Source organism: Pelodiscus sinensis, chromosome 4, assembly GCF_049634645.1.
Source record: "Pelodiscus sinensis isolate JC-2024 chromosome 4, ASM4963464v1, whole genome shotgun sequence".
NCBI lineage: Eukaryota > Metazoa > Chordata > Testudines > Trionychidae > Pelodiscus > Pelodiscus sinensis.
Window position 1 is genome coordinate 43,760,044 of NC_134714.1, and position 27,979 is coordinate 43,788,022.

The window sequence follows — 27,979 nt, forward strand, 5'->3', positions numbered from 1 at the left end:
AGGGAGGAGTGCTGAGGTTTTCCTTTCTATGTTCTCCATTTCGTTTCCTTTGTCCTCCATCTTGTTTTCTCTCCCTCTAAGATGGCAGCCAGTCCCCTGGTCACCATCTCCTGTCAGGAGGAAAACAGTGGTGGGGAAAATTAGGCACATGCCTATATTTGCCCAGCAACAGGCATGTGGCTCTAATCCGCCCAGCTACCAGAGAGTTTATAAGGGACACTCACCTTCCCGAGGGCTCTTTGTGTGCATGTCATCAACACAACCCAGCAGTGCTAGGGCAAGAGCTAGCAGGCTGTTTGGCCTTGTAGGCTATCTGGGGCAGAAGCCAGCTCTCTCTCTGTATGTGCACACCATCAGCACAGCTCAGTGGTACTAGGGCGACAGGTGACAACTGTTTGGCCTTGTTGACCACTGAGACAGAGAAGCCAGCCAGCGGTGCTAGGGTGGCAGCCAGGCAGGCTGTTTGACCTTGTAGACCGCTTGGGTAAAAGATAGACAGTACAATGACTGGTAGCACACAGCTTGGTCTGCAGTGGGATGAGTCTTACATGCACACACACTATCCATTTCATTTAGGGTCCACATACTACACTCAGCACAGCGTGTCAAGAGCAGAAGAAAGATCGAAGTTCCAGGGAGAGGACCGCTCACTTACCTGAACCTTGCACTGCATCCTTGTCTCCCCCACAGTTTTCCAGCCTGAAGATGTCCACTTAGCTTCCAGCTCCGGACGTCAGGATGGTGCTAGGATTGTTCTGTTGTGGGGTTTAGGGCTTTCTCAATCTTAGTTTATGACAACCGAGTTTATTTTATGTTTGTTCCTCAAATTTGTAAATAAACCAGTTATTGTTTAATCTCCCCGTGTCGGACTTGACTAAATACACGGTGATACAAATACGGTTCAGGTAGAGGATCTGTATTTAGCAATCAGGACCCAGTCCTGGTTTAACAACAAATGACAAACACCCTCACAAAGTGACCCCCAAATCAAGTACATACCCACAAATATGCTTAAAATATTGCAAAAACAAGTAGATAATATGAGCAGCCCAGTGGGGCTCTTGTACATTTCAAAGTGGAAGTCCCAAAGGCAGTGCTGGACCAAGCCATAGTTGTGCCCCGGGAGCACTGTGCATGCGCAGCCTGGCCCTGGGCGCGCGGTGCCCCTTACCACTTCAATCAGGTGCTCCCCCATAGGTTGGCATCCCAGGCAGCTGCCTGGCTAGCCCCCCCCCCCTTAATCCGGCCCTGCCCAAAGGAGCGTGGGACCAGTGGGGGACTCCCTGCTGGTCCTGCGCTCCCTGCATCACCTGAGCCTCTTAAATGTACAAGAGCCCTGACCGGGGCTCTTGTACATTTCAAAAGGAAGCCCTGCAGCGGTACCTCTCTGGCCCTGCACTCCCTGTGGCGCCTCAGCCCTGGTTGGGCTCTTGTACATTTCAAAAGCAGAAGCAAGAGTGGGGCCAGTGAGGGACTCCTCTGCTAGCCTCTCGCTTTCTTTTTTTTTGCGGAAGAGCAAACGCGTGCTTTTGGAAGCCCCTGTATTCCTTGTTCCATGAGGAAGAAGGGGCCTTTCAAGAGAGGAGTTTTTTTCAGAAATTTGGCCCAGTCTAGATGGGCCAAATTCTGGAAGAGTCTCTTCCAACAAAAATATCTGAAAAAGCATTTTGCATATCTTTTCCCGATATATAGGGTACATCTAAACTGCGAGGATCTGTCACTGAGACTTACTGGCTGAATCTGATGACACACAAATAAGATTTTGCTCCCATCAAACTTGAAGCTGTTAATAACTAGAGAGAGCCAGAAATGTTCCTAACACTTTACTAAACAAATACTAAGCAAGATCCCTCCCCGGAGAGACTGAATATCAGCACAAAAACAGTTATAGACCAAAAGTTAGAAACAAAAGCATACAGATCTATCATTATTGAATAAGGATGTAAAAACATTTTTTAAAAGTAACCAGCTCTGTTGTATAAGGCTTACATTGCAGAGCCAGCTGTGCAGCTGGCTTCCCAGAAACCGCTCATGCACACTAGCTTCCAGCCCCACTCCCAGGAAACAGGCTCCGCTGCAGGCTCAGCAGTATAAGCTTTATAGTGCAGAACCCATAGTGCAGGGTAGCACCTGGCTTTTGAGAGCACAGCCAACAGCAGGGAGCTAGCACCTGTTGGCGGGAGTTTTACTACAACCGGAACCAATAAGCTGATGCTTATCAATTAAATGGTTAAACGGTTAAACTCTTACATCCCTATTATTGAGATAGGTGAATGAAGGATTTAAGTGAATTGGGGTCTTAGCAGAGTGAGAAGGATTGGTGACAGGTAGTGAGAAGGTGCCTTTGATTTTATCTCACACAGCATTGACAGAATCAGCAGTTATATTCTTATCTAAGAGGCTGTCAAAGCCCAGCTGGAGTCTCAGCTCTCAATTGGAGTTTGCAAAATCAGCAGAGAGAGAAAGCAGTTGCATATTTATTCCTTATGAATCCAGTGTACTCGAGTTACATGTCAGAAGGTAGAGAAGATAGAAAAGCTATCTTCTGACATGTAACTTGAGTGCACTGGATCCATAAGGAATAAATATGCAACTGCTTTCCTCTCCCAAGCCAACTCCCTCCACCCAACCCCAACCTCAAAACATTCCCATATTCCAATCAAGAGAGGAGGTACACAAATCAAACCAAAGTCAGCCCCACCTAAACAGCTGTCTGAGCTGCATTATAAGCCAGCAGGGAGCTATTTAAAGAGCTAGCATGGATCTGGGTTGCTGCAGGACAGTTCCTATAAGAAATTTTGAGGTACTTTCACCACTTTACATAACATTGCTCATGAAGCTGTGACCATAGTGGAAATTACCTGTTAATCTCTGACCACAGGTTCAGCTCTATAAATACACAAAAGATATGGTCTCTGCTCTGGGGAACTTACACCTTTGCTACATGGGGAAGTGTTACCAGTTTAACATCTCTCTTTGTGAAAAACCTTAGGCTCTTATGTTTACACAGCAGCGTTATTTCGGAATAACTGACGTTATTCTGAAATAAAGAGCGCATCTACGCTACAAGCCTTTATTTCAAATTAATGTTGATTTGGAGGATTTCTTACTCCAACTCATGGTAACCCTCATTTCACGAGGAGTAAGGGAAGTTGAGGGAAAGTGTTCTTCCTTCCACTTTCTGCTGTATAGACAGCACCAAAAGCCAAATTAAGCTATTTTGACTTAAACTACACAAATTATGTAGCTGAAGTTGCATAGCTTAATTTGACTTTAGCCCTGCTGTGCTGACTACTGTTTCCCAACCGCCAATCTGCAGCCCACTACTGGGCCGCGAACTGCTGGCTTGCTGTGCTGCGGCAGCTGTCGGAGCTCAAGCCAGCTATTCCTGGCAGCTAACCTCCAGCAGCCATGGTGGCTCAGGTGGTGGCAGCAGGAGGTGCCTCCCTACCACCTCCCCATTCTGCGCTTGGGGAAATGTGCTTGGGGAAGGAGAGGCGTGAAGGAGGAGGGAGGTGCGCACGCCACCAACAGCCACTCCCACAGCCTATGTAGCTGCTTTTGCCACCAGTGGCAGGAATAGGTGGAGCAGGAAGCGCTTCCCTCCCTCCTGCCCCCCCAATGGCGGCCGGCCAGGGCTCTGCACTCCCCTTACACCCATGGGGGTGCAAGACACAGTTGGGAAGGAGGGGGCGTGAAGGAGGAGGGTTGCTCTCCCTGCCCACATGACAGTAACGGCCACGCTCCTTAGAGGGGGCAGCCTCACTCTGGGGAGCATGGAGATGTGGGGGCAAATAAGTAATGGGTGAGGGCCTGGTGGGATCAGGGGGAAGAGAGTGTTAGCATGAGCTGTAGGGGTCAGAGGTTAAAGGGTCAAAGGGCATGGGGCGTAAGAGTGGAAGTCAAAGGGTATTAGGCACTGGGGAGCAAGGGGCTGGGTTGAAGCTAGGCAGTCAGTAACATTTTATATGTATATTTATTATGCAAATAATGAATATGCAAATAAAATGTTATCAGTCCACCAAACGTTTGTGAATGGGTTTGCCAGTCTATAGCGTTAAAATGGTTGGGAACCACTGGGGTAGACATATCCTTATAGAGTATCCACAGTGGGTATGTGAGTGAGAGGGTTATACTGGGCCTGGTCTCTAAGCAGGTTTTGCACCAGTAAAACTAGGTCAGTTAGGGGTGTGATTTGTTACAAAACAATTATACCTATACCTTTATTGGTTTAAATTCATACTGTAAGTTAAACCAGTGTAACTTTCTCATGAGAACAAATCTCTAGCCCAAAAAACAACAAGTAGTCCTGTGGCATCTTAGGGCATGTCTACACAGCAGGGCTGAAGTTGAAATAAGCTACGCAGCTTGAGCTACATCACTTGAGTAGCTTAAGTCGAAATAGCTTATTTCAACTTTTGGCGCTGTCCACACAGCAGGAAATCTGAGAAAGATCACTCTTTCTCCAAATTCCCTTACTCAGAGCCACTTAGGAGCAGGCCATCATTTTCAAGGGGCCACTGACAGATGGAAGCCTGCTCGGGACACACGGCAATTAAAGGGGGCCACGACCACATTTCGGACCGACCTGACCCTTTTTTTCCTTCTCTCAACAACTTCTCCCTGGTGGATGCCCAGGGCCATCAATTGGTTAGGACCAGCCCTGCCGTTACTCCTCACAAAATGAGGGTTACAGGAGTCAAAGTAAGAAGTCCTCCAGCTCGACATTATGGCAAAATAACTGCTTGTAATGTAGACGCGTACTATGTTATTTTGGAATAACATGAGTTATTCCAAAATAACACTGCTGTGTAGACATACCCTTAGAGACTAACCAAAAGATACTTTTAGTCTCTAAAGTGCCACAGGACTACTCATTGTTTTCAAGTTATAGACTAACACGGCTACTCCTCTGAGACCTTTAAACATGCTCTAGCACTATTGTAGTACAGCTACAATAGTACAACCCCTCCAGTGTGGACACAGTTACATCAATATTAAGATGCCTTACCCCACTATTGCTTATTTCCGTTTCCTGATGGGAATAAACCTTTCTGGTATAAGCACCTTTATATAGGTTGGACCTTCCTGGTCTGGCACCTTCAGGACCTGACTGGTCCCAAATAAGGGCTTTTGCAAGATCAGGGGTAGTCATTTCTGGCCCCCCTGCTGCCGGCCCCATCCTTTGCCCTTCTACCCCACTGTCTTGATAATAGGGGGTTTGTTTTATGTAGGCAACCTAATAACCCGCACCTTTATTTTTTTCACTCCTGCTATCTGGTATATTGGGCAAGCAAGGCATTTCAAGTAAAGGGGACTGCATGGAAAGGGCACATGAAGAGAACAAGGAAGGAAGGATATAATGAGGGAAGCTATCTGATATATGTGGTGAAGGAGACAAGGAGAAATGGGATAAAACATGAGACACAGGAAGCAGGGGTGGCACTGGGGAAAGTCAAGGCAGCAAGGAGATGCTTTAAATATAACTCTGCAGCTGAGCACATCTAACTGAAGGAGCAGCATTGACATGCAGATAGCAAGCATGTGAAGTGCTGCAAAACAGAGTTTGTACATGGCTGTGAAGTGAGGGGGCAGCTCAGTCCTCACTATTCCAGGGCATTAACGCCAAACAGTACATCACGCATGGCACTGCTGCATGAACGTGCCATGAAAAAACCTAGTGTAGAGTTTATACGGGAGTCTCTGAGAAAAGCACTATGGGAGTCTCAGAGTTGCCCCAATGTCACAGCTTTACCTGATCACTGCACTGATAGATGTTTGCCATGCTCAGCAATTTCTTCTCCTTCGTTTTAGTGAAGGAAAATCTATCACAATAAATAAATTAATTAAATAAATAATCGTGGGGACAGGACCACAGGAATAGCAAGCGCAGCTCTAACCCAGTGCACAACAAGATACCTGTGTTCCACCAACTCCCTGAACATGGCAGTCTCTTACTTGAGGGCCGATATGGCTTCAACCTGCCTAGGTAGATATCTACCCAGAGCACAGCCCATAGGAATAACTTTTGCTATGGTACCATCCAAGTTCCAGGAGACAAGATAGCAATTACAAAAGTCAAACTCAGACTCTCCTATATACTCAAATATTTAAAAAGAAAAAACTACATAACTTACCTGGCTGGGTAACCAATCATTAAGAGCTGTAATTACTTAAATATTACAGGGAAACAAAGAACCTAGAATTCCAGGTTTTACCGGATCAGGCCTAATCAGTTTAATGACCTTTAAAAAAAATTCCAAGCTTTGTTACTATCCCTCCAACTACAATTCACTTAAACAATTAGTCCTTTCTACATCTGTTGCATGCATTTGCTGCACACCACTCTGCAGGTGACATACAGGAAAGAAGGGAAACTGTTGTGGGGACAGAATGGTGAGGAAACTTTGCAGATGCAACAGAAGCTCACTCGGATGACTCAGTAGAATCTCCAAGTTCAATCCCCCATTCAATCACTGAATCCTTGCTTCTGACATAATATGCAAAGCTTCTTGTTTCTATCCAGGCATTTAGATTGGCCTCCAGCACCACAGCAGCATTTCAGGTGTGATAATCAGCTGGGAAAAGGCTGCCTTCTTTTAACAGGTAGTAGGTTTAATTATTCAGATTCTTTCCATAGTGTCTAGTCATTGGCTGAGCTTCACATCAGAACACAAAAAAGCTTCTAAAAATGTTTTACAACATGAAGATTTTGAAGCTATTCATCAGAACATTCTTTTTACATCCAGTAGATGTCAGCACAAAGCCAGTGTACACTGTAAGCCCCCTGATTCCTTAAATAACTTTTCTCTATATTTAAACCCCTCAGAGAGTATTTTAAATCAGTGGAGACCCCTGCTATGAGGCCTGTGCTCTCCTCCCTATGAATCCCTGCATGGGAAAGAACAAATATGGGAGCAATAGATCCACTGCATGCTCCCCACTCTCTTTTAAACCAACATGCAAGGACAGTTCCACAGATAGCAGAATAAAAAAGCCAGTAGAACACTCAATAGCTCCCAAAGCACCTACCATCTGGAAGGAGAAGAAATGCAATCTGGACCACTCATGCTCAATGACCTCTTAGGGGCTGTAGGTGGTTGTCTCCAGATTTAAAAGGGGAGCTGCCAGATGAGCATATTCTGCAAAAGACCCAATAAGATAGGGGAACTCGGAGTAGAGAATCAATTGGGGCTGAGCAGTTCTGGTTGCTGTGTGACTGGATATAATGAAATTCCTATCTGTGTGGGATCCAGGGATTTGTAAGAAGTCCTGAGACTACCTCAATTATCACCTGATGCGTTTTATATGGCTGGGATATTTACAACTGCCTTTTAGTGTGCTCTGCTTTGGCATATTGTATACAAACAAAATCCAGATTCCTTTCTTGCCTGCCTGGGATGTGCATAGGGCTAGCCATGCTTGTCAGGGGAAGCCCTGACAGCCTGCCTCTGCCGAGATGAGAGCAGAGCAGGGAACAGTAGGCTGCCCTCTATAGCCTACTTCTCTCCAGATTCTAAATCAGTTCTGCTAGAAATATCATCATCTTACCCATTCTTGTTCATGCTCCTCCCCTTGGGGTGAAAAAGGTTGCACAGAGCAAGGGTGGTTGACCAATTTGCTGTAGGGCAGAGGAGCTCAGACTTCATATAGAAATTCCTGCATTCAGGGGAGCAGAGCTTCCCTTCCCAGCAGATCAAAAGGAACGATGAGGTTGGGAAGCCAGGCCCTTTGAAGGAGGGTTAGTAAGAAATATCATAGTGTTTCCTGGACCCCTCTTGCAGCAACTTCTCATGGGGGAAAGAGAGAATTGCATCCAACACTGGTACTTTCCAGGTGCACAGCGAGATTACGTGTAGGCTATGTCTACACTATGAGCTTCTTGTGGAACAGCAAATGCAAATGGAGCGCTCATTTGCATATGTTGCACTCTCATTTGCATTTCCTCTTCCTTTCCCTTTTGCACAAATGGTTTGTGTGCAAAAAAATGTTGTGTACATGGTGCTTTTTTGTGCAAAAGCCCCCTTTTGCACAAGAGCTATTCTTCCTCACTTTTTGTGCATGAGTCTGGGGCATGCGGTGGCTAGCTTCCTGAGGTGTAGTGTGTGTCTACTGCAGATACAGTCCATATTGTTATCTGTACTTTGTGTTTCTATCAGGGCAGAGCTACCAGGGATCTTTAGTGAAAGGATTTGGGTGGAGGAGCCAGCAGAAAAGTGAGCTATGACTGTATGTATAGGTACCAGAATTAGCAGCCAGCTTCATCCCTGCAGCACTAGGGAATAGTTGGATCTCCTGAAGGAAAGGCCAAAGGACACAACAGACACACAAATTAACCTTCCTTATCCTTCTGGCCCAGGTAGAGGGCAGGGGCATCCAGCCCCTCCCTTACACATTGATGACAGGCTAGACTGTCTGGGCTAGACATTAGCATTGTGTTTTCCTACTCCGGGTCCTCCTTGTTCCATACAGAGCTGTTCCCTACACTTTTTAGTGTTGTTGAACCTGTTTTCATCCATATTCAGTGTGTAATGTGAAATCTCAGGGGGTGCCAAGGCAGGTTTTTAAGACAGCATGATAACATTTTACTCTTTATTTAAAAAAAAATAAACTGGTCTCCCCCGCTACCCCAGAGCCCCTCATCCCCAGCACTCCTCTCCTTGGAGCATTCACTAGTGCAGTCTCTGGTGACTGCTGACATGGAGGCAGGATTCTTGTGTCACATAGACCCATGCGAGCATCCCAGTGCAAAGCACAGAACAGGAATTGGTGCCAATTTGCAAACGCTTCCCTTCTCCATTGATCCAAGATTTCACCTCCCCAAAGATGCTTCCTGGGGTTCTGCCACATCTGCACCGGGGCCACATCCTAGACATGTGACCCTGGGCCTGGCCCAGCAGAGCCTAGAAGGAGGAGCAGGAATAGCTGTAATAGTCTGTGTCCCTCCTGTGAACCAAAGAGTAAACCCCGTGGGGTCTCTGATTTCTATCTGTGGAGCCTACAGGCTGCGTGTCCTTGTGGCTGGGCTCAGTGCTGAAAGCGTGGGGAGCTGATGTGAGGCTGGTGGAAGGAGTGTGTGGCATATAGCACCTCGGGGGGTGGTTGGGGCACCGTGGTTAGGATGGAGCAGAGGGGCTCGTGGGAGCTCAGCATTGAGGTGAAATGTTTCATTTCTTCCGTCAGCTGCTTGATTTCCCTGCGCAGAGCAGCGTTCTGTCTCTCCAAGTCTTCGCTCTCCTGAGGACACAGAAGCAACAGGGGCTTAGAACATAAGAACGGCTATACTGGGTCAGACCAAAGATCCATCTAGCCCAGAATTCTGTCTTCCAACAGTCGCCAATGCCAGGTGCCACAGAGGGAGTGAACAGAGCAGGGAATCTTCAAGCAATCCCTCTCCCATCACCCATTCCCAGCCTCTGACAGAGACTAGGCATACCATTCCTACCCATTCTAATAGTCATTGATGGACCTAACCTCCATGAATGTATCTAGTTCTTTCTTGAACCCTGTTAAAGTCCTGCTCTTCACAATCTCCTCTGGCAAGGAGTCCCACAGGGAAACTGTGCGCTGTGTGAAGAAAAACTTCCTTTTGTTTGTTTTAAACCTCCTACCTATCAATTTCATTTGGTTACCCCTAGTTCTTATGTTAAGGGCACAAGTAAATAACTTTTCCTTATTTACTTTTTCCATACCAGTCATGATTTTATAGACCTCTATCATATTCCCCCTTAGTCTCCTCTTTTCTAAGCTGAAAAGTCCCAATCTTTTTAATCTCTCTTCATATGGGATCCGTTCCAAACCCCTAATAATTTTTGTTCCCTTTTCTGAACCTTTTCCTAATGCCAATATATCTTTTTTGAGATGAGGCGACCACATCTGTACACAGTATTCAAGATGTGGGCGTACCATGGTTTTACATAAGAGGCAATAAGCAGGGCCGGCCCGAGCCCTTTTGGTGCCCTGGGCTCGGGTGCGTGGCACTGCCCCCAGGCGCAGGGCGCATGCGCAGGCCTGCCCGTGGGGCGCGGGCTCGCCCCCGCCCCCCCCCCAGAGCTCATGGCATATGTACTGTATAGCCCGGCCCAGCCAGCGCTGCTGGCGCACGCGCTGGGTCATGCAGGGCCCTGCAGCCGTGGGGGAAGGGCACTGCTGGCCGGCACTGCGGGAGCCGGGCGCACGGCTCCTGATGGCAGCTGTCAGGGACACTGCGCGCCCCTTACAGCTGCCATCAGGCGCCCCTCATCGGTTGGTGCCGGGCAGCTGCCCAGCTCGCCCATGCCTCCGTCCGGCCCTGGCAATAAGATGTTCTTTGTCTTATTCTTTATCCCTTTTTTAATGATTCCTAGCATTCTGTTTGCTTTTTGGACTGCCGCTGCACATTGAGTGGATGTTTTCAGAAAACTATCCACACTGACTCTAAGATCTCTCTCTTGAGTAGTTATAGCTAAATTAGTCACTATTATATTGTATGTATAGTTGGGATTATTTTTTCCAATGCGCATTACTTTACATTTACCAACATTACATTTAATTTGCCATTTTGCTACCTAATCACTTACTTTGGTGAGATCTTTTTGAAGCTCTTCACAGTCTGCTTTGGTCTTAACTATCCTGAGCAATTTAGTATCATCTGCAAATTTTGCCACCTCACTGTTTACCTCTTTCTCCAGATCATTTATAAATAGGTTGAATAGGATTGGTCCCAGTACAGACTTTGGGGGACACCATTAGCTACCTCTCTCCATTCTGAAAACTTATTCCTACTCTTTGTTTCCTGTCTTTTAACTAGTTATCAATCCATGAGAGGACCTTCTCTCTTCTCCCATGACAACTTATTTTACTTAAAAACCTTTGGTGAGGGACTTTGTCAAAGGCTTTCTGGAAATTTAAGTACACTATATCTACTGGATCCTTTGTCTACATGACAGTTGACCCCCTCGAAGAACTCTAGAAGATTAGTAAGGCATGATTTCCCTTTACAGAAACCATGATGCCTTTTCCTCAACAAATTATGTCCATCTATGTGTCTGACCATTTTATTCTTTACTATAGTTTTAATTAATTTGCCTGGTATTGACATTAGACTTATTGCTCGCTAATTGCCAGGATCACTTCTAGAGCCCTTTTTAAATATTGGTGTCACATTAGCTATCTTCCAGTCATTAGGTACGGAAGCTAATTTCAAGGATAGGTTACAAACCACAATTAATAGTTCCACAATTTCCCATTTGAGTTCTTTCAGAGCTTTTGGGTGAATTTGGTCTCAGTGATTTATTGCTGTTAAGTTTATCAATTTGCTCCAAAACCTCCTCTAATGATACCTCAATCTGGGACAATTCCTCTGATTTGGGAATCTCCCTAACATCCTCAGCCATGAAGACTGAAGCAAAGAATTAATTTAGCTTCTCCGCAATGACTTTATCTTTTTTGAGTGCTTCTCTGGCATCTCAATCGTCCAGGGGACCCACTGATTGTTTAGCAGGCTACCTGCTTCTGAAGTACTTAAAAAACATTTTGTTATTACTTTTTGATTTTTTGGTTAGCTGTTCCTCAAACTCCTTTTTGGCTTTTCTTATAATATTTTTAGACTGAAAAATAGGTTACTGTTCCATCTGCAGAGCCATCACAAGGGTGAGGAGAACCCTGGCAGACAAACTGTCTAAGCAGTGTGTCCAGATGAGGTAGGGCAGATGGTATGTTTACAGTGCAGCAACTGGAAGACAGCTGAGTTAGTGCTCAAACTGTGAGGAAGATGGTTCCCATCTATGTTATTATTATACATGGCTATTGCTGGGGTGCCTAAAGGCAGGCATTATATATGCATCTAGGAATATAAATGACAGTCCCTGGCCCCAGTGAATTTACAGTCCAGGAGAACTGACATAATAAGGAGATAAGACTAAAAGGCTATTAGCCGGGGGTAAGGAATGGTGTCCCTGGCCTCTGTTTGTCAAAGGCTGGAGATGGATGGCAGGAGACAAACCGCTTGATCATTGTCTTTGGTCCACCCCCTCGGGGGCACCTGGCACTGGCCACTGTCGGGAGACAGGATACTGGGCTAGATGGACCTTTGGTCTGGCCCAGTACGGCCGTTCTTATGTTTTTTGTTCTTAAGACAAATGGGGTGTGAATTGGGGGAGGGGGAGGGGGAGGAGGAGGACAGGATAGGACACAATTTTCTGCCAGTCAAAAGCAATGATCACAATTCACCTCCTGCCTAACAATTCACAGGTTGCAGTTTCTGGTGTGCTTTACAGAAGAGGCAATTTTGAAGGGACGGGGGGGAAGCTTGAAAGAAGATAAGGGGATGGCTTTACTGATCTGTCTGTCTGTCTAACAGCATCTTTCATGTGTATGACTGTCTCTATAGTAGCTCAGTGCTGGCTTCCTCCAGGAAGTGGCTGGAGAGTATCTAGGGGAGGAGAGGTCAGAGCCCTTCATCTCACTAGCCTGGAGAGTTTCCAAAGTGACACATTTCCTGTAACTTCAGAGAGGCACTGTATTCTGGGCAACCCCTACTCCACCCCCAACCAGGGGTCCTGCCATCGAGCCAGTGACATTCTCAGCCCTCAGCCACACTCTCAGCCCCAGCAGCTGCTTACGAGAAGTGACAGCAGCATATTCCCCGCCCAGGCACTCACAACTCCCTCTCACGCACATGCCTCCCAGGCCACATCCCGACCAGAGACAGATTCGCCTTGGGGGAGGGGATGGTAAATAACCGCCGTTATAATCAGAAATAACCAGAAAACCACCTGCCACAGGAAACTTGTCATTGCCATGGTAAGACAAGACTCACTGCTTCCTGCCAGTGCCTGGGGAACCAGCCGTATGGCAAGGAGGGGGAGGGACATTGAAGTGACAGAAGAGGGAAACTGAGGCCTCAGAAGAAAAAAAATGAATAATAATGGTGGTGCTGATGTACAGTCCTGCCTAAAGGTATCCAAAGCACATCACAGACTGTATGCCCCCTCACCTCACTGCCACTGAAATGCATCTATCGCTAGCGTGGAACCCTCAGCCACTGAACAGCACCTGGCAATGCTACTCAATAGTTTGAGACAGGACTTGAAGAATCCTGTGCCCACTTAAACAACGGGGGGTTGGGGGGAGGGATTCGGCGAGGCAGAATGTGGGAACTTAACTAGGCTACTGGGGCACTGAGATTTTATGGACAGTGCTATGAGAACTTGAATGACTGTTCATCATGCCAAGTGGCCTCCAATGGTTAAATAGCTACCCTCATCCAAAACAAAAGCAACCCGCCACAACTCTGCTCATCCTTCTGGGATTGCTAGTGACAGGAACCAGCTTTATAAAGGTCCCCTTGCTTCAGTAATGGGACATCTAGCACTAGTTAAACACACCACCAGATATTAACCGCCACAGCAGGACCTTGCAGAGAGGAGAGGGGATCTCTCAGACCCCGAGTCCCTCACAGCATAATGCTTCACAGACCTAATCAACTCTGCACTCGAAAGCTAACAACAAGCCAGTGTGAAGTTTGCATGTTATGGACTCATAGTGACTCACTTCACTCAAGCCACAAACCACTTTGTTCTGCACCAGTTAAAACTTCTGGGTCCTTTTTAAGTGATTACAGTGGCCTGAACTGACCACTAACCCTGGAAAGACCTGCTTCCAAGAGGCACTTTCCCAGCCAGTATGCCTACCAGAGATGAAAATGTCTGGGGATCCATTATAATCCAGAGACTGGAAACTATACTGGCAAAGGTTTGACAGGCATCTCTAGCAAAAAGGTGCAACCACATCTCTTTCCCATTCCTCCAGCTTCCCCTACCTATTAGCATCAGTTCTGTCTTAGCCAGGCTGATCTTAAGCTACTTTGGTCCCATCCACATCCCCACCTTTGCCAAATACTACAAAACAATAGATTGCATTATCAGTGCCATCTACATCATAGTTACATTGCAAGCCATATGCCTCACTATCTCTTCCAGGAAGGATGGCAAGGGGAACGCCATAGGACACAGTAGAGGAGAAGTCAGTACTCATTCCTGCTCTCTGGAGTCCCTGGGAGGAAATAACAAATCCACAGAGAGGCTCTCCCACCCTTGGCTGTGAGCTGCAGCAGATTAGTTACTAGCCTGGTGTCAAAGGACACTGACAGAGCTAATTAAATCATCATGGAGCAAGCAACACCATCCCTGTAATGAACCCACTACTAAAGCAGCATTGACGACTCCTGTGCAATCAGGATGTGGCAGAAGTGTCTCCAACATCACTTGTTCTATAATCTTCCCAAGAGTGGGGGTGTGAAGACTGCTAAGGTCAAGGGACAGCTTCTCAAGCAGTGTAAAGTGCAGTCTGGCTTCCTGCAGGGGGAGGCATTAATAACTCCCAACAACAACAGGCCCCACAGCCTCTCTGCTGCACTTCAACAGCCATGAGTGCCCAGGGTCCAAGCAGAAGTAGAGGAAAGCAACTTTCTCAATACATCTCAGATTTAGTTACACAAACACAACAATTCTGACACCACTGCCACAGCGCTGGCCATGCCTGCTACCTAGTGTTATGGGGTAGATGCCAAATTCCTTACACTGAGAAAAGTGGCCCAGGGCAGTAAACGGGAGCCAATAGCCCAGGCCTCCTCCCATTGCCCAGTCCTAGTGTAGCAATATGGTAAACTAAGAAAGGCAAGATGTATGCCAGATAATAGCACTGTACAAAGTATTCAGCTGTGGAGCTGTCTCCCAAGGGAATGGATAGGAGCTTCACTGCTGGGGACATTTAAAATGAAACTGGACAAAACTCTAGTAAAGCATACAATGAAGAACTATTCTCTGTAGGTGTCAGAGAATGGACTAGAAGAGACCTAATGGTTCTTTTCAGCTCTAAGCCTTGATTGTCCATGTCTTGGCACATTATATCATCATTAAAACCTATGCACAGCAAACATAAAATGCTACCAAGTCAGAAGAGCAGTGTTTTATGTGCTCTTTGCATGGATACAAAAGGTGACAAGAAATGCAAGACCAGGGAGTGTGAGGTCTTGCATATTTAGGCTTTTAGAGGATTTTTGAGAAAGTAATTCAAAAAAGGTAACTTGATAATTTAAAAAAAAAAATTTTTTTAATGAATAATCCTGCAGCACCTTAAAGGCTAACAAAAAGTGTAGATTAGTAATAGAGATGTAGCCGTGTTAGTCTGGTCTTGCTGAAAAAAGACAGGACTATGTAGCACTTTAAAGACTAACAAGATGGTTTATTAGGTGATGAGATTTCGTGGGTTTAGGAAGTGGAAGCTGAGGAAGTGGGTCTGGCCCATGAAAGTTCATCACCTAATAAACCATCTTGTTAGTCTTTAAAGTGCTGCATAGTTCTGTCTTTTGTTTCAAAAAGCGTAGATGGTATTGTGAGGTTTTGTGGGTACAGCCTAATTCATGATACCATCTATATTTTTTGTAAGTCTCCAAGGTGCTGCAGGACTATTTGTTGTTTTTTAATTTTTTTCCAGTTACAGACTACCACAGCTACCCCTCTGAAATTTTTGATAATTTCAGGGCAAGAAGTAAAGTCTTGCCACAGATTAAAAACTGGGTGCAAATAGTAGGACTGTGTAGGCAATTTACTGCTCAGACAGCGGTCAATAATGGAGTCCCTCAGAAATCAGACGTAAAGCATAGCTATTCACTGTATTTATCAAATGAGTGGGAAGGGTAGTAACATTTGCTGATGACATCAAATTAATAAGACTGATCAAGAATAGGGATGAACTCCTGAGGGACCTCATAAGACGAGGTGACTAGGCAGAAGAAATTCGGAGTGGATAAGTGCAAAAGGAAGGAGCACATTGCTGGGTCTGAAATATAGGTGATGTCACCTGCCAGGGAAGGCATTTACTGCAATCAACAGCAATCAAAACTGCAAACAAAGGGGCCTCACCCTGTTCCCACTGCAGCAAGGGACAAAATTTCCATTGGTATGTGTGGGAGCAGGATCAGCAAGGTGTTATTACTGAATGGAGACTATTATGGGACAGACACATTAATGAAGGGAGGTACATTTCTCCTTCCACTCACCCAGCCCAGGATCCTGCACTCAGCTTCCACCACCTCATCCCCAAAAGCAGAAACTAAAGGTCTAGAGAACAGCAACATATGAGGAGAAACCTATAGGAGGGGCTTGGGCTTTCAACAGCATACACATTTTCCATTTGGAAAGGAACATCTCGCTGCTCCTGGCAGGAGCACCCTTCAACTTCACTGTCCAGCTGCTGCGTGTGCTGCCATCCCATGCTATGCTGGCCCATGCGGTTTCTGCCCCTGCCTGAACTCAATGGCTCTGCTGTGTGTTCATCTGTGCTAGAACATGTCCCCTTATGTGTGCAAGGTCCCAGTGAGCCAGATGGACAGAGAATGGAAGCTCTTACCAAATGCAATGTGTCTGCTTTCTGGGTCTGCCTCTGTCGGCTCTTCTGAGCTGCAATGCGATTCTTCTCCCTTCTCTGAACTTTCCTCATGTCATCTGAAGAATCCTGAAAAATACAGGGCCTAGGAATAACAGACATCACCTCCACTATCACAGAAAAGCATGAGGTGAGGGGCACAGGGTTCAGAACAGACACAGGAGAACATTCTTCTCAGCACAGATCATCCCACCCACTCCTCTAGCCACATATCCCTGCCTGACACACAGCATCAATGCAAAACCAAGGTAGAGGTGCTCTCCCACTACAAGGATGTATGAGGCACTTAACAACCACTCCCTGTGATGTAATTCAAAATCTTGACATGCTGGTAGAACTGGCAAGTGAATATTCCTTTGTCTCCATGGGACAGGCTTGGACTAAAACCTGCAGAACCACAGGAGTCAGAGATGAAAAAATAAACCTGATGGATCACCCACTCCATGCCCCTACACATCACTTTTTTTATTCTTTGTGCCACAGAGTTTCTAGGGCTCATGCCAATGGGGCTCACACCTTTTCCCCTGGGAGATGACTCCACTGCCTGACTTATTTTGCTGCCAGGGAGTCGATCCTGGCATTCAGCTTGTTTTTTGTCTTTCTTCATTTCATTCTATTATTTCAAATTCCCATATGTCAATAAATAATTCCTCTTCTACTTGGGTTTATCTGTTTCACACATTTGCAGAGTTATGTCACTGCTTAGCTCAGGTACACAGGCTCAACTGTTTTATCTTTCCCACTGATTCAGTCACTCCAGACCCCTGATCAAGTTGTTTGTTCATCTCTGAACTCCCTGCATTTTAATGTTTTGGTGCTAATGTGATATTTGGAATCATCAGCAATATTCAAGGTCACATTTTCACCAGAGTTATACAGAGAAGAGCTATGGCCTCCCAGCTCTGGAATATGAGGTTTCTTTGCTTGAAGATCTCACCCCTCAGCTTCAGTCAGCAGCCACTCTGGTTTTACCTTGCATTGCTGTTATTACTATGGAAGGTTTTCTGTTGAGAACTGATTGTCCCACTCCCCCTGACAGCTAAAACCCTCATCAGACCCTATCATCTTCTGTCTTCCCACTGGAACTGCTACCTCTCTGGACTCTCAAACACAAACACCACCTCTGTCCTCTGCTTGTAAAATGCAGCCTCTAGAGCTATCTTCCTGGATCAGTGTGTCCCTTTCCCCCCCACCCCCACTTTGTGATCTCTCTATTTCCTCAAATTTAAACCTCACATCCTTACTGTCAATTTCCTTCATCATCTGCTCCCCCCCCCCAGCCAACATATCCAGCCTAGTCTCTTACCTAATCACCCTCTAGGCCTTTGCACTGAAAATGTCAGACTTGATACCCACTTGTCTACTCCCCCCTTGACTGCTTTTGTGCCCTGTTCCCTTCTTCTAGACACAGAGTGCTCTCCAAATCCCTGGCTGTTCACCCAGCACCACCTACTCAGTCTTTGTCTATAAGCTCCTTGAGGGCAAGGTCCTTCATATGTGGTGTCCTGTGCAGCACCATGTGGTTAACAGCTAGCAAACAATAAAGTTACTAATGCAGGTTTCCCAAAAAGAAGATGGAATAATCCGGGACACATTTTAATAACCCCATGGCAGATGTGCCACTGGACAGTGAGAGGAACATGCCAAAGGCCTTACTTAAAGGATCCCACCATACCACAGCATTGAAAGAAGCAAAGCCTATTGGACTTAACAAGACAGCGAAGGAGCAGAGAACAGCACAGACTAGACAAGGGTAGTGGAGCCTTTTCACGCCTTAAGTGATGTCTGATGACCTGGAAAGGATTTGGATTTAGAATGAGGCCCTCATGGCCATATATGAGGAGTGGGTAGGCCCAGAGCCCACAACAGGGACTCTGTAGAGATATTGACGCTCTCACGTTACCAAGCTCCCAAGCTGCTGGATGCCTGGAGTTTGTGGAGTGGCCCCTGCAATCAGAACCAGGCATTTCAGGTGCCGCCCCTCGTGGCCTGTGCAAACGTGGTTCCTCTGCAAAAACACTCCTCACTCTATCTTGGTTTTAAGCTTGTTCCTGCACTGGGGCTTCCTGCTTAGCTCTCTGTAGCCTGGTTTATATGTGGGGTTTAGTTTGCACTAGCGCAAGCCAGGACGCTTTGCAAGTGCCTGCATAGACACGACATGGACCTTTAAAGCACAGTAATTCCCTGTTTGCTGCAAATTCTGTACTCCACTGTCTAAGTGGAGTGAGTGCACGTACGACTGCATTAGCGTGCTTCTTCCCAGGCTGGTTCCTAGTAAGCCCTGCTATTCTGTGCTGTGAAAACAGCCCAGGATGACAGCATGAGTGGAAAGAATTCAAAGTGTTACCTGTTTGCTAGGTGGGGGTGACTGGCTGAAGCTGCTGGAGTCACTGCTGTCAGAGCTATGGGGCATGGCTCGAGTCTCCCTCAGCTCGGCGCCTCTTCTGCTTCCTCTGTGTCCTTGGTAATTGTGGTTTCCTTAGGCTTTTCTTCACCCCACCCCTCCCCTGCCACCTTTGCCTCTCTCCCTTGGTTACTTTCTTTGCTTCTTTCCCAGTCCCTCCCTTTATCACTTTGTCGCTCTCCTTGTGTCACTTTCTCTGCCACTCTGACCCAGTCCCTCCCTACACTTCTCTCGTCTGTCAGTGCACCTTGCCGTGATGTCTAAGGCTCCTGTGGTTTCTCGGAAGCAGCAAGGGACGTAAGCTGAAAGTCACATGGGCGGAAACTTTATGAAGAAGAAAAAAAGTTACATTGAGAAAAAAAACACACCATCTGGGAAAAACTAGATTCAAAATAGCTTGAAAAATCCCCGACACCTTCAGGCGGTTTGAGAAACAGCGACAAAGTTTCAAATGAGACAAACAACCGGGGAGAAAAAAAACCTAGCACGAGCTGCAAAACTCAGCCACTCAGAGAGGAGGCGGCAGTGCATGGAGCCACAGAAAATGCCAGGCGCTTATTTGTAAATGTAACAAATAGGGAGTTTGATCACGTGCCACGTGAGCCTTGGCTCCCCACTTGCCAAGGCCTGCTTGGGAAGTTCCCAGACCGACTGCCTTGCAGACCTCCCACCTTCTCTTCCATCCACCCACCAAACAGCTGAGGTCCCTAGAAGTGACGTGGTTTATAGGGGTGCTGGAGAGGACATCAAAACCATTAGCAAGTGCACGCACAGATCTTTGTGCAGATTGCTCTGCACCTTTGATATACAGGCCTCTGTGCATGCCAGATCCCCCAGAAGGGACATTAGGAACAGGGTGGGGAGATTATTAATATTGTCAAAGGCAGTTTCTGTTAGCCGAGGCTCTCCAAGCACTTTAAAACATTAATTAACTAATCTTCAACTCCCTACCACCATTCTGGGAGGAACATTATTATCCATGTTAGGTATTCAGGGAAACTGAGGCACAGGGGGAAGTTGCTGTGGCTTCACAGCCAATAGCAGAACCAATGTCTTACTCGCATTCCCCCCTCTCACCACTAGACTACTGTTCTTTGCAGAGCTGTGGTTAGATCCCAGGAGTCCTGATTTCCAGCCCCCCTTCCCCTAACCATTAGACCACACTCCATCCCAGAGCTAGGAATAGAACACAAGCATCCTGACTCCTAAATCCCTGCTATAACTACTAGTATAGTCCGTGGCAGAGACAGTGTGGCATACCCAACCAGCATCTCACATACGGAAGCATCCCCTGGAAGGACACAGTCCCCCCATACTCCTTGTTTGCTCCCATGTGGGCCAGCTTAAAATGCGAACATTTGGGCTACGTCTACACCGTAGCCTTCTTGTGAAAAAGCTTATGCAAATGAAGTTCGGCATGGAATATCACCGCGCTTCATTTGCATAATTAATGAACAGCCGTTTTTGTGCAAGAGGTGTTTGCACAAAAAAGAGCCATGTAGATGGCTCCTTTTTACGCAAAAACCCCCTCTTGAGCAAGAGCGGTTCTTCCTCTGCAAGAAGGCTACAGTGTAGACATAGCCTCTGAGTTGTTATGGTTGATTGTGTATTGGTTTGGTTATTTTGTACTAAAGCCACCATCCCTTTGCCAGCACTGAGGAACAGTAGGGCTCAGGGTGTTTGCATTTCCTCTACTCTGGGCTGGCCAGGGTATACTTCAATCCCTGGGGTGCCATTTGGCAGAGTCTGAGAGCCCCAAGGAGTGCAGCAATGTTTTCCAAGTTCCCCTCCCCACCGCAGGAATGCCCTTAAAATCTGCCTTGCAGTAAGGGCTCCTAAGGGCTCCTTGGCCAATTGCCTAGACTAGAGGATGGATCTCCTAGCTTTATAACTCAGAGGAACTGGGATGAGCTTGGCCCATGTTTTTGAAAGGCATTTGTATTTGTCTTTTCTGATTTACCCTCTCTCCCTACCTTTCTTTTCCTCCTTCCACTTAGTGCACCTCGCCATACTCTCATCCACCCCAGTCTGTCCACATCTCTTTCCCTCACTCTCTCCCCCCCCCCCCCCCCCCCGCTTTGTTGGCCCAGGGCAATTTTAAGCTACCTGAATAGGTAGCAGAGCAAGTGGGAAGACAGCAGGAAGGCCATGATTACAATAGAAGAGGCAGCAGGGTAGTACTTAGGTCAATGGGAGTGCTAGTATGGGAGAGGAGAGGTGGTATGAATAATGAGGTATCCTGCAGCTCCAGTCTAAGGAGCATGAGCAGAGCTGATTGGGGGTGAGGACTAGTATAGCAGGCAGTGATGCACCTCAAGACTGAGAACCCTTGTGGATGCTAGAGCAGTGGCAGCCCACAATCTTGAGCACTGAGTTCCCTTTGCTTTCTTTAGTTTGGGATGTGCTGCAAATCCCCTTAGCAAAGCAGAGAGCAGGACACAGCTGCAAGGTTCCAACATGAGCACCTGGGTGGAAACCAGTTATTAATGCAGCGATGTTATGAGCTTTGGGTTTGCAGATTTTTATTTCCAGCTGAAAAGCAAACCAAGAGGCAGCAAAAAGCATGTGCTGGTGGCTGATGCAAAATGCTGCAGAGCTCAGGGTGGTTACTCCCTGCTTTGGTAATTCATAAACCCAGCATGCATCCTCTCAGGGACAGGTACTGGAGAACAAAAACCAATTAGAACTATGGGCTTGTCTACATAGGGAAATTGACCAGCATGGCTATAGGTGAATAATTATTCTCTGTGGCTGTGCCAATCAATTTCCTAGTGAGGACAAGCCCACATTAATTGGCATGCCCCCCATATTGTCTGAGGAACTTGCAAACTTTAATGTATTTACCCTCCCAACACCCCAGTGAGATAGAGAAGGGCCAGTACAGCTTACAGATTGGAAGTGGAGGCACTGAGACAGCATCAACACTGCAAACCTCCTGCAGCAGCAAGTCTCAGAATTAAGCTCAGCCAATTTAGGTTCACAGGACTAAAATCAGCAGTGCAGATGCTCTTGCTCAGGCTGTGATCACCTCCCCTGCCAGCCGGAATTCAGAGCCTGGGCTCCAACCTGAACCAGAAAATTTACCCTACCTTTTTTGGACTCATCATGAGAGCCTCATGAGCCTGAATCAGCTGACTGGGCTCTGAGTCTCAGTGCAGCAGGGGAGATTGCAGTATAGATGTACCCTGAAGGTCTAGTTTAAAAAGTGCTAGTGCAGTGCCTTAGTTTTTGATGGCTCAACCAGAAGTTCCTGGAAGAGTCCTGATTTTCAGCAGGCGCTGAGCATACCTCGTCCCTTTCAAAATTAAGACCTTGAAAAGCATCCTTTGGGCTCCTACAAACAGGGGCCCACTCACCCAATCACTTTTGGAGAGAGGCCTATGTGATTTACTCAGCATCTCTGAGGCAATGCAGGGAACAGACCCCAAGTCTTCGAAGTCCCAGACTAGTGTCCAAACATCTTTTCCAATGTCTGCCCCTCTCCCTCTCTGTGATGCTTCTGTCTCCATGGGGCGCTGGTCTCCCCAGAGAGGAGCCCTGGATTCCTAATGTGCCAAAGGTGCCTCCATTTGTACAGCAAAAAAGTGTCTCTCAGTCAAGCCTGACACCAAGGACACAGAACAGGGGGGGGGAAGGGAAGTATACAAACTAGTCTGAAAGATTCAATGAGCAAGAGTAAAACTGAGACAAAGCATGAAAAGCTTGAGTGAGCTCTGTCCTTTGCATAGCTGAGGGGCAGATTCTGCTCTCAGTTACGCCACTTCCCTGCCTTCTCTCTGAATGTACACTCGCCTAGCTGACAGCACACTTGGCCCCACTGATTTTCTGAGCTCTCCAGGTGGCTGGGCAGCACGGATCAATGAAGAATGAAAGTGGCAGTTCTTCTTTGCCTCCTGCACACAAAGGAGAACCTTGAGGCTCCACAGTGGTGTGCTTCAAAGCCTATTTAACTGAGTCCTTTCCTTGCCCCCCCCCCCCCACCACCACCTTTGTCCCCTTTCCCACGTGTCTGGAACCACAGAGTAGGAAGGGACCACGGTCATTTAGTTCAACCCACACAAACCCTGACATGGGCTGCATGTGACTAATCCTAATCCTCCTGCTCAGTTCAGCTCTAAAAATGCATCACCAACTGCCTTCCCTGAACTGATCCTCAAAGCTATTCCCCTCCCCCCGTCTAATCCCTTCTCTGCTGCAATGTCATCTGAGCTCAAAGGCCAGTAGGGCAGAGCCGTCACTGTATATTTACAATAATACTAATATTGCCAATATGTTCAAATGGTATCAGTGTTCAATTGCCTCTCTCTTCCCACAGGTCACTGGTCTGCTTAGATGGTAAACTCTTTGGGACAGAGGCCTCATAATCATGTGTTTCTGCACAGTGCCCAGCACAATTGCACCCCACTCCTGTGTAGCACCCCAGGTGTTACTGTAAGATTAAATAATAAACTCTACTTGATTACAGCTGATAACTAACAGATCAAGTTCGCTGTTCTTCTCTATAGCTGTGTCTACACTGGCGTGTTCTTGCACGAAAACGGCCGCTCTTGCGCAAAAACGTGCCGCCTGTCTACACTGGCCGTGCGTTCTTGCGCAAGTAAACTGACGTTGTACTGTAGAAAATCAGGGCTTCTTGCGGGAGAACTCTGATGCTCCCTCTCAGGAAGAAGCCCTTTTGCGCAAGAGCTCTTCCAGAAGAGGCCAGTGTAGACAGGCAACATGAATTTCTTGCGCAAGAAGCCCTTATGGTTAAAATGGCCATCAGAGATTTCTTGCACAAGAGAGCGTCTACACTGCCATGGATGCTCTTGCGCAAAAGCACATCTCTTGCACAAAAGCACATGCCAGTGTAGACGCTCTCTTGTGGAAGAGCTTTTGCTCAAGAACTCTTCTGCAAAAGAGTTCTTGCGCAAGAAGCTGCCAGTGTAGATATAGCCATGTTTCCCACCCGTAAGTTACACAGCCTCTTACACAGAGACAGACATGGGCTCTATGAGCCCTGCAGATCATAGCATCATGAAGAGCATTCCTTGCTTAGATAAAAACATCTTTATCCATACTATAGGGCAAATGTGCTGAATTTTTTTCTTCAACAGGCTAACAAGCACAGCAGACACAGGAAATGCAGGGGTCAGGGCGCAGTCTGACCTCAGGAAAGCATCTGATGCTTTTATCTTATGTTCTCTGAGAAGCTAGGGCGGGGATTCCCTGGAATGAGTAATGCATAACTAGTTAAAACTGACCTCACAGAATGATTTCCTATTGTTCCACGGAAGGAGGTATTGAGTGGGATCCATCCAGAAGGGAGCTACTCTCTTGCTAGCCCTGGTCAATATTTTATTTAACTTGGGGGATGGTGTGTAGGTACTACCTGGGCAATGATACCAAGTTGGGAGAGAATGACAAACACTTTTGATAGCAGGGCCGACAGCCTAGACAGACCGCTGGGCAAGGCCAGGGGAGGACTGCTCCATGCCCTGGAAGGGGTGGGGCCTCAGGAAGAAAGGGCAGGACTGGGGCTAGCCTCCCTTAGGCAATCCTGAGTGCTGCCTGGAGCATGCCATGTGGCAGCAGCTTTAAACTCCACGCTCTTTTGAATCACCAGGCCCTTAGGCAGTTGCTTTCTTTGTCCCCTCTATTCGTGGGCCTGACTTTGGAGGAGCAGATGTTAAATCATGGGTTGATCCAGATGAACTGTGGAAGGGCCTGGAAATGTGCATTGCCCATACTGCCTGTGGCTGTACCCTGGGGAAGCTGGGATACAGGCAGCACCTCTGCAGTAAAGAGGTTGTGAATGGATGTAGGCAGTAAGTAAGTTTGCTGCCTTGGGTAGCCTGCCTGCCTGCTCTTAACAGAAGCCTGCACTTCAGAACTAATGGCTAGTACCAGTTCTCTCTGTGGCCACTTGGCCACTACTTCTTGTTTGAAGGCAAGCTAGCAAAACTCTTGTCAGCTCTGACTCAACACAGGATAAGTGAAATGCTGACTCCAGTTTCTAGCTATGAAGACAGCAAAGCCTTTAGCACTGTGATCTGGGCTTGGACAGTTTGGTGGCTGTCTGACACAGGTGCAAGGTGGTTTGGTTCTCAGCAGCCCAGTCACTTTCTTTGTACCCAGGAGAGCAAGAGCAGCAGAACCATCTGGCAGTGGCTCCATTAACAGCTGCTTGTACTTGGTTGAGAGCAGTTCAGGGAAGGAGCCAGCTGGGGCCACAAACTCTCCCATGGGGCCTTTTGAGTTTCTTGAGCTTAATCACAACAGCAGGGAGGCAGTTATCTGTGGTGTTGAAGGGACTAAAACCAAAGGTCAGGTTTCTGCCACTACTGTACCTGCTCAGCTCTGGAGAGTGCAGATACTAGTCAGTAGAGAATGATGTTCAAGGGATGGGAAGCAGGCAGAACTGTTCTAGTTCCTTCTCACTTCTGAATAACAATGACCACCACAGGGCAGCGAGCTAGAGGGGGAACCCCCTGAGGTGGCCTCACCAGAGGCCACAAGGGGCAATCCAGGAGGCGGCAAGACTGCAGCACCTCCACAGCCATCTCCTCTGCTATGTGCAATGCTAAAATGTCCAGGAAGATTTGTTGTTTCTTAATTGGACATGAAACTTTACTGGGACAAGAGAACACTAAAGTCTTCTGCCTAGTGTTGGATCCTGATCCAACGTCTCCAGCCTGCTGCAGATTTAAAGGAACAGATCACACTTCCTTGAATCTCTCTCCTCCCCCAAAACTAACGGTTTCTGTACAATCAACATTTAATAAGAATTACTATTTAGCAACAAATCACAGTTCCAAAGAAGTTACTGGCTTTTACCATTTTGTGGCTGCCAACATTTTTCAACTTCATGTGTGACACTATACAGAAATTATTTCAGAAGCAGGTTTGCATATTTACAAATAATGTGCTACATCAGTTTAACGAAAACTGTGTGACTGGTTATTGGTGATGGGTTTTGGATGAAAACCTGCAGGGGATGAAGTCTTCTCTATCATGTTAGGGTTGCCAACACTGTATTTCAAAAAGAAGAGACTGTTTTCTTAGCAACCCCGCCCCATTCCTCCTCCTGATACCATTAACATAATCATTATTAATAACAATAAGAAGCAGTACTCACCTACATTCGGTATTTCTTACTGCTTTTTGCAGTACTCAGCAACTCCTGATCTTGCTGTACAGAGATGAAAAAAGAAGGGACGTCCCTTGTAATAAGACACTATTGGCAACTCTATCACGCTCTCTGCTGCCAGCCTCAATCCTGAGCTCAGACTCCACAGCCACATGAGTTTTGAGCTCTGTTGTGTTTGCCGATTAGTACAAAGGTTGATAGTGAGTTTGGGACATGGGGCTAAACTGAGTCCCAATGTCTCCATACTCTCATGCCCTAGTCTCTTTGTCCAGCCATTCGCTGTTTCTTGTCCCCTGTCTCTTTGCCCAGCCAGTCACTGTCCCTCCTCCCTTCCCAGATCAATCTTCCTCATTTGACCTCAGTTTTCCTTCCCCTCTACTGGCTGCCCCCTTCTCTCCTAGCTCCCAGTACCTCTCCACACTTTAACTTCCAGTCCCAATTTCTCCCTTACTCCCTGCCAGCCTCCTGTCCCAGTTTCCTTGTTCCAATCTACTTTTGCCATGCCCAGCTGAAGGTCTGGCTATTGTCCTTCTGCATTAATCAAGCAGCTGCCTCCACCTTGCTGTCTGGGCCCAGCTGGTGGTCATTGAGACCACAAGGGAGACAGGCTTCCTCTTAGTTCACATGCCTAGACCTGGCACCACATGCTGCAGCCCAGAGCTGCAAAAGTTCTGCACAGCCTAGTCTAGAGCTTGCCCAGAGCATGTGTGATTGTTAAGAAATGTAGGGGATAAAACCTAAGACCTAGGAAATCTTTACTGAGCATGTACAAACTGCATTTTCCCCTAAGGCTTATAAATGGGCCAGATTTGAGCTGATATTCACCAGAATGACAAATGGAACCTACCTGACACAAAGGCCAATACCCTGTCAAATTTCAAGTTGCTGGTCCAAAGCCCAGGGGTGACAAAGCCCCACCTGTAACACACAGCCTGTATTAAACAAGTGGGCTACGTCTAGACTGGCATGATTTTCCGCAAATGCTTTTAACGGAAAAGTTTTTCCGTTAAAAGCATTTGAGGAAAAGAGCGTCTAGATTGGCACGGACACTTTTCCACAAAAGCACTTTTTGCGGAAAAGCGTTTGTGCCAATCTAGACATGGTTTTGCGCAAAATCAAGCGACCAGTGTACACAGCTGGCAAGTTTTTGCGCAAAAGCTTGCCAGTCTAGACGCAGCTGGTTGTCTAATAGTTTTCCTCATTCATTCTGCTGTGGCAGGAGCTGCACCAGTGCCTGCCATGGGACTGTTGTGATTGGAGCACATGACACCTGTGCTGCGAGGTACAAGAAATCCATCAGTCAATAGATGGTCAGTGCCTACTGAGGCATGGTTGGGATTAGATGTAACATTACGGAAGTATGGCATGAGGACAGCTAAAGGAAAATAGTAGGAAAAGGGTTACAAACAGTCTGAACACTCCAGTGCTTAGTAATTCGTGACCCAACACTCACCAATTAAAATGGACTAAGGAATAGCTCTGTCATCAGTGCTGACAATTGCAAGAGGTTTATAAATGCCTCAGAATTTCCTGATGGCTTCTGAAGTGTCGTGGAGACTCTGAGAAGAGGGGCAGTTTAAGAGCAGCATGGTTTCCCCTTCAACCATGCTCCCTGCTCCCTTCATTCTGTCCCCCTGCTCCCTTTACTCTGACACATCTGGAGGTGCAGCAATGTCCTCAGCCAAACTTGAACTGCACGGGTGGACCCAAAAACTTGCCAGCTGTCTACACTAGCCGCTTGAATTTGCGCAAGAGCAGTCACTTTGTAATGTACAAAATCAGTGCTTCTTGCGCAAATACTTTCACGCTCCCACTCGGGAAAAAGCCCTCTTGTGCAAGAATACCTGCTCAAGAGGGCCAGTGTAGACTGGGAAGAATTGTTTTGTGCAAAAAAGGCCCGATGGCTAAAATGGCGATTGGGGCTTTCTTGTGCAAAATCGCATCTAGACTGGCCACGAATGCTTTTGCACAAAAGCACCTTTTTGCGCAAAATCATCCTTGCCAATCTAGACGCGCTT

The 27,979-nt window shown here is 46.9% G+C and overlaps 1 protein-coding gene across 1 annotated transcript; it reads right to left on the reverse strand.

Annotated features, from left to right (window-relative positions):
- Positions 1 to 2,551: 2,551 nt before the first annotated feature.
- BATF (basic leucine zipper ATF-like transcription factor) lies at positions 2,552 to 26,358 on the reverse strand. The gene is made up of 4 exons (XM_006117771.4): positions 25,950 to 26,358; positions 18,776 to 19,156; positions 16,393 to 16,497; positions 2,552 to 9,237 (listed from the first exon to the last, which is right to left on the reverse strand). The coding sequence occupies exons 2-4, from the start codon at positions 18,839 to 18,841 to the stop codon at positions 9,028 to 9,030; spliced, it is 381 nt and encodes a 126-aa protein (XP_006117833.1). The 5' UTR covers positions 18,842 to 19,156; positions 25,950 to 26,358; the 3' UTR covers positions 2,552 to 9,027.
- Between the last annotated feature and the right edge of the window lie 1,621 nt (positions 26,359 to 27,979).